General features: G+C 47.6%; 1 protein-coding gene across 1 annotated transcript in view; it reads left to right on the top strand.

Annotated features, from left to right (window-relative positions):
- Positions 1 to 11,406, top strand: part of LOC135819140 (AP-3 complex subunit delta-1-like) — a 28,900-nt gene extending 17,494 nt beyond the window's left edge. The window contains exons 23-40 of the mRNA XM_065332297.1: positions 640 to 715; positions 950 to 1,018; positions 1,908 to 1,978; positions 2,219 to 2,301; positions 3,030 to 3,108; positions 4,324 to 4,443; positions 5,117 to 5,219; positions 6,020 to 6,066; positions 6,510 to 6,566; positions 6,849 to 6,926; positions 7,424 to 7,612; positions 8,155 to 8,207; positions 8,490 to 8,565; positions 8,752 to 8,803; positions 9,062 to 9,294; positions 9,492 to 9,561; positions 9,872 to 9,954; positions 10,404 to 11,406. Coding sequence (XP_065188369.1) covers positions 640 to 715; positions 950 to 1,018; positions 1,908 to 1,978; positions 2,219 to 2,301; positions 3,030 to 3,108; positions 4,324 to 4,443; positions 5,117 to 5,219; positions 6,020 to 6,066; positions 6,510 to 6,566; positions 6,849 to 6,926; positions 7,424 to 7,612; positions 8,155 to 8,207; positions 8,490 to 8,565; positions 8,752 to 8,803; positions 9,062 to 9,294; positions 9,492 to 9,561; positions 9,872 to 9,954; positions 10,404 to 10,487 — 1,623 coding nt within the window. The 3' untranslated portion in view covers positions 10,488 to 11,406. The remainder of the gene's footprint in view (positions 1 to 639; positions 716 to 949; positions 1,019 to 1,907; positions 1,979 to 2,218; positions 2,302 to 3,029; positions 3,109 to 4,323; positions 4,444 to 5,116; positions 5,220 to 6,019; positions 6,067 to 6,509; positions 6,567 to 6,848; positions 6,927 to 7,423; positions 7,613 to 8,154; positions 8,208 to 8,489; positions 8,566 to 8,751; positions 8,804 to 9,061; positions 9,295 to 9,491; positions 9,562 to 9,871; positions 9,955 to 10,403) is intronic.
- Positions 11,407 to 11,668: the final 262 nt, after the last annotated feature.

Raw genomic sequence — 11,668 nt, forward strand, 5'->3', positions numbered from 1 at the left:
GTTTTCCTGTGCCGTACTAACTGCTAGACTTGATTGAGTTTCTGGGCATGACGGTGGACACAATGTACGTGTTCGATTACACTTTTGGACACCGATTTGAAAAGTCTTGAATGACCAGAATGAACGGATTACAGCCTTGTAAACGAACCACTGGACCCAGCTGCACTCAAGATCCTCTTCATAAAACTGTGGAAAGAGATCACGTATACAACTCTTTGTATAGAATAGTGTTATCCCATGGTACGGTACGATCTGGGCAATTTCAGCCAATCAGCGGCCGTTCTATGGATTGTACCATCCGTGCTCTGTGTGTAGTGTGTCCCTCGTGCTATGCACTCGTGAAAACATATGGCCGTATAGCCCTCATACTCATGGTACCATCCATACGTATAGATGAAGTAGACACACATGGCGTCAAGTGACTGTACACCAAGCGTGTATATTCTGTCAGGAGAATTGCCTGTGCTGTGGTGTGTTAACTTATGTTGTACTTTTGTGTGCTGTGGTGTGCTGTGGTGTGCTGTTGTGTGCTCTCTCTCTCTCTCTCTCTCTCTCTCTCTCTCTCTCTCTCTCTCTCTCTCTCTCTCTCTCTCTCTCTCTCTCTCTCTCTCTCTCTCTCTCTCTCTCTCTGTGCAATAGGATTCCGGTGCCGGTCTGATTGTAGAAGGTATACCCGTCACAACGTTGCAACTGGATGTGCCACTCACACTAGAAAGTAAGTTACTGGTCCGTAATATTGTGTGGGCGAGAGAGTACCAGCATTGACAACCTTTCGCATGCATCTCGCTATACGACTGCTCAGGACATTTCATTAGCCTCCTGATTCGTGAATGTCTGAAACGTGGAGTTACTGTTGACTCTCCCTCTCTCTCTCTCTCTCTCTCTCTCTCTCTCTCTCTCTCTCTCTCTCTCTCTCTCTCTCTCTCTGTATTCGTTCTGTCCTGTCCAGTTTCAGAACCCGTCACCGGCAAGAAAGGCAAAAAGGGAAAGAAGGGAAAGAAAGGCAAGAAAGGACGAGGTGAGAGGCAGACAGACTTCACGGAACCAGGCAGGATGGTGTCTGCCGCCGTTTTGTTATCTGTGCTAAAATGTTGCTGCGTGCAGCCAAAAAATGGAGCTCTAAAGTTTTCAGACAAGAGACAATTGGTCATAGCTCAGAAATATAGGCTTACAGCCCACAGCAGCAAACATGCACTTCGAAGTATTGACTTCGAAGCAGTAGTTGATGGTGTATATAGCTGTGCTTGGAACTGGCATTGTTAAGCAGCTTGTGACAGGCTTTGTTGTTAGCATACATGAAGTAAAAGAAACTCAATGTATCCCGTGTTGGTGCACAGGGTTTTTTTCACACCCTGCGCTACGCCTGCGTGGGCTGCGACAGGGCATAGCTCATCGCTAAATCATGGTTGAGAATATCCCCCCGGCCTTGGGGGTTTCCCCTCACAGAACTCACTTGCTGCTCTCATGCTACTTGTATTCTGTGTAGGTGGCTTGTGGGGAAAGCAGACATGAGGAACCTGTGTACTGACTGACTACTCATAGTAATATTCTACTATGTAGATGTGTTGAGCAGACAGGTGCAACTTGTCTACTGCCTGGCTGTACACCATTGTAACAAGACAGCAAGAGTATTTGTTGTGGGAAGAATTGAGGCTTCTTGGCTGTGCACGATTGTCTACTTCAAATTCACCTGGATGGTTAGCGGCTATGGGGCTGCAAGATGCCTCTCTTGATCTTGTCCCGGCAATGCTTGATCTTGTCTCGGCATTGCTGCTGTGCTGGTTACTGGTACTTTCAAGTACAAGGAAGTCTGGTGTCCCCCTTGCTACTGCTGCTGCTGCTGCTGCTTCTGCTGCTTTCAATCAGTATTCTCTTCTTACATGTTGTGTATGTTGCTGGTTGTTCAGGACGTGGTGATGATGATGAGGAGGAAGTTGTTCGTCGTGCTGACATTGTGGTGGAGGAGGACATGCCAGAGGTACGTACATCGTATGCCAGTTGTTAGTGCATGGCAGGACAGTGGGGGGTTGAGGGAGCAAGTGAAAGAGGGTAACTGCGTTTGAATACGTGGCCTGCTGTAGCTTAGACTGGATGTTTCATGTCCTTGTGGCTGTGCCTGTGGGTTCTTGTGTGCGGGCGCATACGTGTGTTTATCTGTCTGTTTATCACTCAATCTGTTTATTCGTGTTTATCTGTCTGTTTGTCTTCGTGTATATAGAATGCAGCGGACAGTGACAAGGATGATGGCTCATTAGCTGTGGATGACCCCCATCGTGCACTGGCTGAAATCAGTCTAGACGAGTAAGTCCAGCTATCTGTATACATCTACCCCTTTTACTTTTTTATTTCTTATTTCTTATTTCGCCGTTCAATGGCAGAAACCAATGCAAAGGAGGGGACGTTAGCCAGCCATGGCAAGAGAAGGAAAAAGAAAGAAGGAAGAAAATAACGCATCGATGGGGTGCATAATGTGATCATTTGTGTGTATGTGTCTGTTGCTTCTAGTAGTGAGTTGGCGTGTGGATTCTTGGATACTGATGAGTGTGTGTGTACGTGTGTGTGTGTGTGTACGTGTGTGTGTGTGTGTGTGTGTGTGTGTGTCCCATATGGTGCAGTGGTATGTGCAGTCGATTTCCAATCGAGAGGTTGCGGGTTCAATTCCCGACGATTATGGTCGCACACGTCTTTCTTCTCTTTCTCAGACTCTTCCTGGCTTTTCTTTCATTCTCCTGGGTGGTTACCAACAGCCAGTGTATGCCGGAGTATGTGGTGTGGTGTGTGTAGGAAAAAAATGGAAAAACGAAAAATAGGGATTCACTGACCAGAAAAAGTCACTTCAAACAGCTGTGTGGTGGATACCAGGCTAAAAATAGTGGCGGTCAATTCATCAGCCTTGCAAGCTGTTGAATGGTGTAATCCCAGCACAAGTTGCTATGTCTATCATAGCTGTTCGCTATCATCGCTTCCGCGATGGGCATGTCTGAGGTCTGAGGTGTGTGTGTGTGTGTGTGTCTATCTGCTTTACACAGGCCACTTCGCGATGACGAAGTGCTGCCAGTCCGTCAACACAGGGTGGTTCTTGAGCATCCCGAGGAGAAAGCGGAGAAGGTGGGTGGAATGAAGTGAAGGCTGTCATTTTTATGTTCATGTGCAGCATTTTCAGTTGTTTTTTTTCACTACGCATGAGCTACATGCAGGGACAGTAAGGGCGCGTTTGGTTGGTACGAACTAGAACAGGATTCACCAGAACAGCGCGTTTGGTTGGGGCTGCACCTGTTCTGGGTCGGCCAGAACATGTTCTGCTTGCTCCGGCCTCGAGGCCGGAGCAGACCGAGCAGTTTCACTTTTTCACAGTGAAACCTGGCGGGAACATCGATTTTGGTCCCAGATGATCACGTGCATACGCTTTTGGGTTGGATTCGCCGTACCGTACAAAGTGACCATGGTGACCCATACACATTTTGAAGAATGCACCAAGTTTGGCACATTTTCTCACAAAAATGTGCTCTGTTTCTGGAGTACCGTTTGGTTGGCATGAGGCTGCTCCATGTGCACCAGCTGTTCGATCCTGTTCTAGATCGTACCAACCAAACCCACCCTTAGGTTCTCTAGAGATCAATGTGTGTTGTGAACAAGTGAAGGGCTCCAATTCAAAACGCGATAAAGACCAAGCCGGAGCTTTTGCTTGCGTTTTTTTTTTTGTCACGACATAATTCGTTTTCACCCCACGGACATCTGGGTGTCAGTTTTACCAAGAGTACATAATCCCCCAGAGTGTGCAACTCCCACATACCCTGCTGTCCCGACAGAATTTCAAGTTGACGCAATGTTCCTTACACCAGTGATTTACAACATGTGTACTGGTGTCAACGCATCACACGTATTTCTTTGCAATAAGTTGTACAGGATCAGATCGGCTTCGGTCAACCACAGGTTCCGGATTCGTCTGATAATCCGTGTACAGTGCGCATTGCATCATCAAAATGACATCAACTTGAAATTCTGTCGGGACAGCACCCATAGTCGAGTTGCACACTCTGGGGGGGGGGGGGGGGGGGGGTTGTGTACTCTTGGTTTTGCGGGTCAAAACGCGATACATCCCAGTCGAAATGATGCCTGAAGGAGTTTGTGTTCTTCTGCAAAACGCGATAACAGCCACTGATGCTGCAGTGCAGACCGAAGAACAAATGAAAAAATGTAATGCCTGAAATTTCCACAAAATGGATTCATCTCGTTTTGGATAGGAGCCCTTCAAGTGTTGGTATACTTGTGAACAATATCAACCCATTACTCACTGTTCATGGATGTGTGTTTGTGCTGCAGAAAAAGAAGAAGGGCAAGTCAGAGAAGGATGGGAAGAAAAAGAAAAAGAAGAAGCATGCTGACGACGACGAAGAGGATGAGCCTGCTGCTGCCGCAGCTGTGGAGGAACCAATGGAATTGGTGAGTATATGCTCCGTGCCTGTCTCTCCCTCTCCTTCCGGGATATGTTCTGTGTGTGCATGTGTATTTCTCTCTTTCTCTTTCTCTCTCTCTCTCTCTCTCTCTCTCTCTCTCTCTCTCTCTCTCTCTCTCTCTCTCTCTCTCTCTCTCTCTCTCTCTCTCTCTCTCTCTCTCTCTCTCTCTGGGATATGTTCTGTGTGTGCATGCGTATTTGTCTGTGTGTGTGTGTCTCTCTCTCCTCAGGATAAGCCCGGTGGGTGTATGTGTAATTGTCTATCTCTCTGCACCAAGAGGAGACTCTCCACACTCTACGTAACATGCTCGTGCATTGGAGAACGTACCTTTATCCACATCAACCAAGGATGACAGACATTGGTGCTTCGATCCTCAGCTTGTCTGTGCATGGATTAAGCCCGTCCGCTCGGTGAAAACCGTTTTGGCAACTGTTTTCATCTTTGTTTTCCATCTTGAACACCTATGCGTCAGACGGTCTTTCTTCTACATCAGCTTCAAGCAGAGCTTGTCTAAGCCTATAACTCATTGTGTATCAACAACCTGCTGATGGCATACACACTGGTATATGTGTGTGCGTGCGTGTGTGCGTGCAACTGCATGCGTGTGCGTGTGTGTGTGTGTGTGTGTGTTTCTCCATCTGTCTGGCCATATCTCGTAGATCCCTGGTTTCTCAGAAGGTGCTACCGCAGCGCCAGCAGCAGCAGTGGCCGATCCACCAGCAGCAGAAGGCAAAAAGAAGAAGAAGGGCAAGAAAACGAAAGGTAGGGTGCCATTTGCTTGCTGTAAACCCTAGCCTAAGCCAGGCTTCTGTGGTATCATGCTGTGTATAGTGTGGAGTACTGGGAGGCAAGATCCACATGCATACAAGATAGATACAGCACCTATAGCATAGTGCAGGGTGTGTGTGGTATGACAGCTGATCCATTCATGAAATGACAGTCTAACCTCTCTTCAGCAAGCGCCCAAGGTGCTTGAAATTACTTACGTTGACGGGAGTTCCTACCTGACGTTTACACCCAGTCAAGTCTAAATACAGTAAAACCTGTGAAGGCGACCACTCTGATAAGATGACCACCTGTCCTAGAGGACCACTACATTTAGGACCAAGCGGTGTTATTTCCAGTCAAATGACCCTGGATATGGGGACAACCTGTACATGGGGACCACATTTTGAAGGTCCCTTGAGCGGTCAGCTTCGACAGGTTTCAATGTACTGTGAATGTCCTTTTCAGGATGTCGGCCAGGTCGGAGCTGCTCACTTTCACGAATGTCCTGTCAGTTGTGCATGTATGAGTTCTGTGGCATGTTCAGGGTTCTCTTATTTCTGGTTGCATGTGCTGAGGTTCGTCCCTATCTTCACTGGCTCTCGTGTGACAAAGAATTGTTCTTGTGTACATGTGTTGGTGTGTGTCTGTCTGTCTGTCTGTCTGTGTATGCATGTGTGTGTGTGTGTATGTGTGTGTGTGTGTGTGTGTGTGTGTGTGTATGCATGTGTGTGTATGCATGTGTGTGTATGCATGTGTGTGTATGCATGTGTGTGTTTGTATACATGTGTATATAGGTGCTGAAGCAGTAGCAGCAGCGTCTGCAGCGGCCGCAGCTCCAAAGGTACACTGGCTACAGTGTAGAGCTTTGCAGCTAAAATTTCGAAACGCGAAAAGTTTGAAAATCTGATTTGCTTGTGTTATTCGAGCACTATTTCCATGCCGATCAGTGTGGATGTTATCAGCCAGTTCTATGTCATCCACTCTCTTCCATTTTTGAATTTGTACGAGAACTCAAACAGTAAGAACCTCTCATGGCAGGGTAACACTGTCAACATGGAAGGAATTTGTTCACCAACAATAGCTACCGGAAAATACAACTCTGACATGACTGTTCTTTTCCCCTGTTTATTCTAATCTCTTTGAATTTGTGTCCATTTGTGGAGTACCGGTATTTGACCTTTTATGAATTTTTGCCAATTGACTGGTTGTGCTTGCATGTTGTATTGCTCACCCACACCTTAGATAACATGGAATGTGTGTTTGTGTTCTGTTGTTCTGTCATAGGAACCTACGGTGGATGACCTGGACTTCTGGCTGACATCAAGTGATGCCCCAGCACCGGTTAGTGCCGATGTTACTATGCGCTGGGCGGCCAGAGTTGCTGCTGGCATTCTTGCTCTGGTAGATACGATGTGGCAATTGATGCTGCCACTCCTCCTCCTGCTGCTGCTGCTACTGCGGCTTCTCCACCTTTTCCTGCTGCTGCTGCTAACTCTCTTGGGCAAGCAAGCAGTCATATTTTACATTGTGTTTATGTGCATGTGTTTGTGTGTTTGTGTTGGTTACCAACGTTTTCTCATCCTCTGCTTTCTTATCCTGCTCTCCATTGTCTTCTCCTTCCAGGCTGTAGCAGCACCTGCACCCGCTGCCGCAGCTCCAGTTGCAGCAGCAGCAGCAGCAGCAGAGCCCGAGAAGAAGAAGGTACGGAGCAGAGTGTGTACAGTGCTATAGTGTACTGTAGCCTGTACGGTAAAGTGTAGCGTAGCTTGTGTTCAGTGTAATGCTTAGATCCGTTGTCCATACTACTAGCTGCTCCCAGTGCAGGTGTGTTAGCTTATGTTCTGTGGAGAGGCTGTGCCCTGCATGGATATGTTCTGTTAGATCAATTTTCCAGGACTGTCCATTTGTGTTTGCTTACTTTTCTTCAGCTCAACATCTCTGTCTCTCTCTTTCTCTCTCCGTCTTTCTGTGTGTGTGTGTGTGTGTGTGTGTGTGTGTGTGTGTGTGTGTGTGTGTCTCTCTCTCTCTCTCTCTCTCCCCCCCCCCCCTCTCTCTCTCTCTCTCCTCTCTCTCTCTCTCTCTCTCTCTCTCTCCCCCCCTCTCTCTCTCTCTCTCTCTCTCTCTCTCTCTCTCTCTCTCTCTCTCTCTCTCTTGCTCACTCTCTCTCTCTCTCTCTCTCTCCCCCTTCCCCTGTCCAGAAATCGAAGAAAGCTGCAGAGAAGGAGGAGAAGGGCAAAAAGAAGAAGAAGTCTAAGGCAGCGGCTGCAGCAGTCACAGCTGATGTAGCTGTAAATGGAGATGAGGAGCTGGTAGCGACTGCGGCATCACCTGCCCTACCACCCACCGTTCCTTACAATGACCTAGCTAAGGACAAGAACATTGAGCTGGTAAGAGAGAACGTTAGCTAGACATGTATGTGAATGCTGGTACATGGGAGTTGAAAGGGTAGAGTACTGCCGAGCGGGGAAGAACCACCAGGCTAGAATTTCACCAAGCATAGCATGTCAATGTATACACGGTGACTCAACTGTGCATAGACTGTAATACGTGAAAATAAGAACGGTCTAGGCTAGGAGGCCAACCCCCCGTTCTTGTTGATGCCATGCCGGACATTGTGCAGTCCTAGACCAGTGCTTACGCAATCACATTTCATTGAGCAGCACTGTAGAATAACAGAATATGTGATGGAGGTTGTTGGAGGTTGTCAAGTGCAGCCTTGAGTTTGTTCCTCCCACGGTGCATGTAATCAACAACACGGGTGGCCGGAGGTCCTGGCTAGCTGTTTAACCTTTGCATTTGCTCTGAGTTTGTATGTTTGTGCATGATTGTCTTCTTGTGTGCCGATGCGTGTGCGTGTGTGTGTGTGCACGTGTGTTTGTTTGTTCATGCGGTGTGTCGCTGTGTGTTCATCTCCCATGTACATGTACAGACGTGTCAAATGCGAGTCGGAAACAACCAGGCCTTGGCATCAGTCATTTTCCGGTAAAGAAGGAATTCTTATGATGTTGACCTGCTTGGTGATTAGTCTAGCAAGACAATCAGAGTAGACAAGCATCCACTCTAGCTGCTGGTCTATTGATTTCTTCCCTTGTAACGTTGCATGTACACTGATTTCTCGGTTTTCGTATCGTATGCATGTGTGGCTGTCGATTGACAATCGTCCAGGCTATCAGGCTAATGGGCATGTTGTTTTGCCTGTTTCTTTGTGTGCGTAATACTGTATTGTTGTCGTGATCTCTGCTCTTGTGTGTTGTGTGCACACAGTAACCTGACAGCGCAGCAGATGATCAACCTCGAGTTCAATGTCCTGGACTCACTCAATGTCAAGATGATCAGACCGGTATGTACATGTATTGCTCAGCTATGTATGGGCGGGGGGGGGGGGGGGGACTGCAGTCCGAATGATGGCTTGTCAGGGTGTGGTTTTTGGTCACACTCTGTGTTGGTAACGTGGCGTGTTGGTGTGCGTGTGTGTATGTGTGCGTGTGTGTGTGTGCGTGTGTATATGTGTTCTGTTGATTTGTAGATGGGCACACCAACTCATGAAGGCATTCGTGTCCCATTCCAGCTTCCAGCCGGTGAGTTGCTTGCAAGTGGCAGTGCACCCATGGGTGCACTCTCTCAAGCGTAAATTAATTATACGTGCGCTTGTGCACCCATGCGTGCGCAAACAAACACACCCATACATACACACACACACGCGCACACACAAACACGCACACACATTCATGCAAGTTGTTGATGAAATTACAGTCCAAAAAAATCCCGTTCTCTTTTTCAGCACATCACCACTTGTGGTCTTCTTACAAATTTTGTCGAATTCTTTATGCTCACAGGCTCGTCAAATGAAGCCCAGTTTGCCTTTGTGGTGGAGAGTATAGTTGTGCCACAGAAACTCCGTGGCACACTGACGTACATGGTGAAGGGCGAGGATGGTGCTACGAGTAACAAGATTGACTTCAAGCTACCGATGCCGTGCTCGTCGTTCATCATGGCCATGCCAATGACAAGCAAGATGTTCGCAACACTGCTTGCTAGTGGAGATCTTTGTGATGCCAAGTCTTCCAAGGTATGGTGGTCCTGTATGTCTCTCTCTCTCTCTATCTCTGTCTCGTCTCGTACACAGCTACACATACATACACTTTGTGAAGAACGATATCCTGGACTTTCTCCAGTCCTCTGGTCACAGTGACAGATGACCGTGACTGTTTTCTTGCACTCACACTCGTGTTGCTCTATTCTCTGTGTGCTGTGTTGGGTGTGCAGTTTCCCTACAAGGCAACGCCGGATTTCAACTCAGCTCTGGCTGCGGTCTGTGGCAGTATCCATCTTGCTGGTGAGTGATGGCTAGTTGGTGCTAGTGTGTCTCTGTGTGTCTCTGTGTGCCTGTGTGCCAGCTAGTTTGGTTGGTGGGGACACTTACGCCAGATAGTGTTGGGTATGTTGCCAAAGGGCTCTGCTGTTTGAAGGTGTAATGTTGTATGATTGTATCTGCCACCTTTTTTTGGTTTCAGGGTTCATATACTTTCTATGGCAATGAAGGCTAATGAACAAGAAAGCATTTCTAAACCAGCTCTGTATATGTGTTGTGTCTGGTGTTGTGTCTGCCTGTCCACACACGTGCACTCACCACATACACTCTGCAGTTGTGGAACAAATGGATGGCAGTGCATCGCTACATGGCAACTCACTGCAACAACATCATATCTGCATGCTCATCAAACATACGGTAAGTATCTCTGTCCACTGGTGTACTTCGAAGTATGTTCATGTGTGTGTGTGTGTGTGGGTGTGTGGGTGTGTGGGTGTGTGGGTGGGTGTGTACGTGTGTACGTGTGTACATGCGTGCGCGTGTGGTGTGTGGGTGGGTGGGTGTGTGTGTGTGTGTGTGTGTGTATGTGTGGGTGCATGTGTGTTTTTCAAAAGTTTAACTTTTTCTTGGTCTGATATTGCTCTACCTAGCCCATGGTGTGGCAGTTTGAGTCGTAGAAGCGTCTTTTTGTCATATGTTGTCGTTCATGTTCTTGTTTCATTGTGCTGTGCCTTTCCTACCATGGCCGCTGCTGCTGCCACTGTTGCTGCTGCTGCTGCTGCCTCTGTTGCTGCTGCTGCTACTGCTGCCGCCGCCACTGTTGCTGCTGCTGCTGCTGCTTGCGCAACATTGTGTGTTATGTACAGGGCAATACATTGACTGTCAACGTCAAGTGCTCCGACTCAACGCTGGCATCTAATCTGCTGGACGAGGTACGCACCCTGATCTAGACGCACGACACTAGCTGCATGTGCTACTCGTCGTTCAAGTGGCTGTGACTTCCTCTCTGCCTGTTTTTGTCTAGTCGTCTGGTCGTGAAACCTTTTTTACTGCTCTTCATCGCCACCGCTGTCTGTCCATATGCCTTCGTCTAGTTTACCTCGCTGGTTGTTGTTGTTTTCATTTATTTTTGACTACTATAATGATAATAATAATTGACCCGTTCATGAAACAGTATTTACCTTTGTTGTTAGCAAAACGTTTGTGTGCTATCATGATACAAACCCATGGTCTGCCTCCTCCCCCTTGCCCATAGCCTATGTGTGCTAGCATGATTTGTATCTTTTCCATTAGTTTCTTCATTTCCTTGCAATATATACCGAGTTGCTCGTGTCTGCGTTGCAGTGTGATGCGGCGAGTGGTGATGACGTCACCCCACACTATGCCTGCCTGCCCATACTGGTACTGCACATGCATTCGCTCAGAGATTCTCTATATCACTATCGACGGCACGTAGCACGCGCGCACGGCGCGACATGGCAGGCAAGCGCCATGCACATTATGCTCAGTGCTCAGTGCTCTGTGCTCACTATTCCTATACTAACATTAGACCTTGGTGTTGTTGTTCTTCTTCTTTTTTTTTGTTGCGATTGTCTTTTTCGCCATGCATCGTTATACTCCATGTCATCTGCCACTTGCTTGCCTGGTTGTTTGTTGTGACTGCACAACTCAGTATACTGTTTGTTGTGACTGCACAACTATACTACTGATTTCTCATGTTCAAAGTTTGCTCCCCGTGTTTTTTAGCGAGTGTACGTGTGTTATGCCATACACACTCTGTTATTGCTTGCCGGGCATTTTGATCGGCCTTTTTCTATACTTTCTTTGACTGAGAAAGTGAGAATTCTGAGTGCATTGTATGATAACTGTTATGGTCGTCTTTTGATGAGTGTGCCTGCTTTGGCCAGTGCGGTGACCTATCGTGACGGTGTGCCTGCTGGGTGTGTTTGTGTGCTTGTGTGCTTGTGTGTGTGTGTGTGTCTGTGTCTGTGTCTGTGCGCGCTTGCGGCGTGCTGAACTTCCCCAGCTACATCCAGGGAATAGTATCATACTGTACTCCCTGGAAAAACGAGAGGGCATCACGTCGTTGGGGTTGTCAGTTGTTTTACGGACTCTACATTGTGCAAGACAG

This window comes from Sycon ciliatum, chromosome 6 (assembly GCF_964019385.1).
Source record: "Sycon ciliatum chromosome 6, ocSycCili1.1, whole genome shotgun sequence".
Taxonomy (NCBI): Eukaryota; Metazoa; Porifera; class Calcarea; order Leucosolenida; family Sycettidae; genus Sycon; species Sycon ciliatum.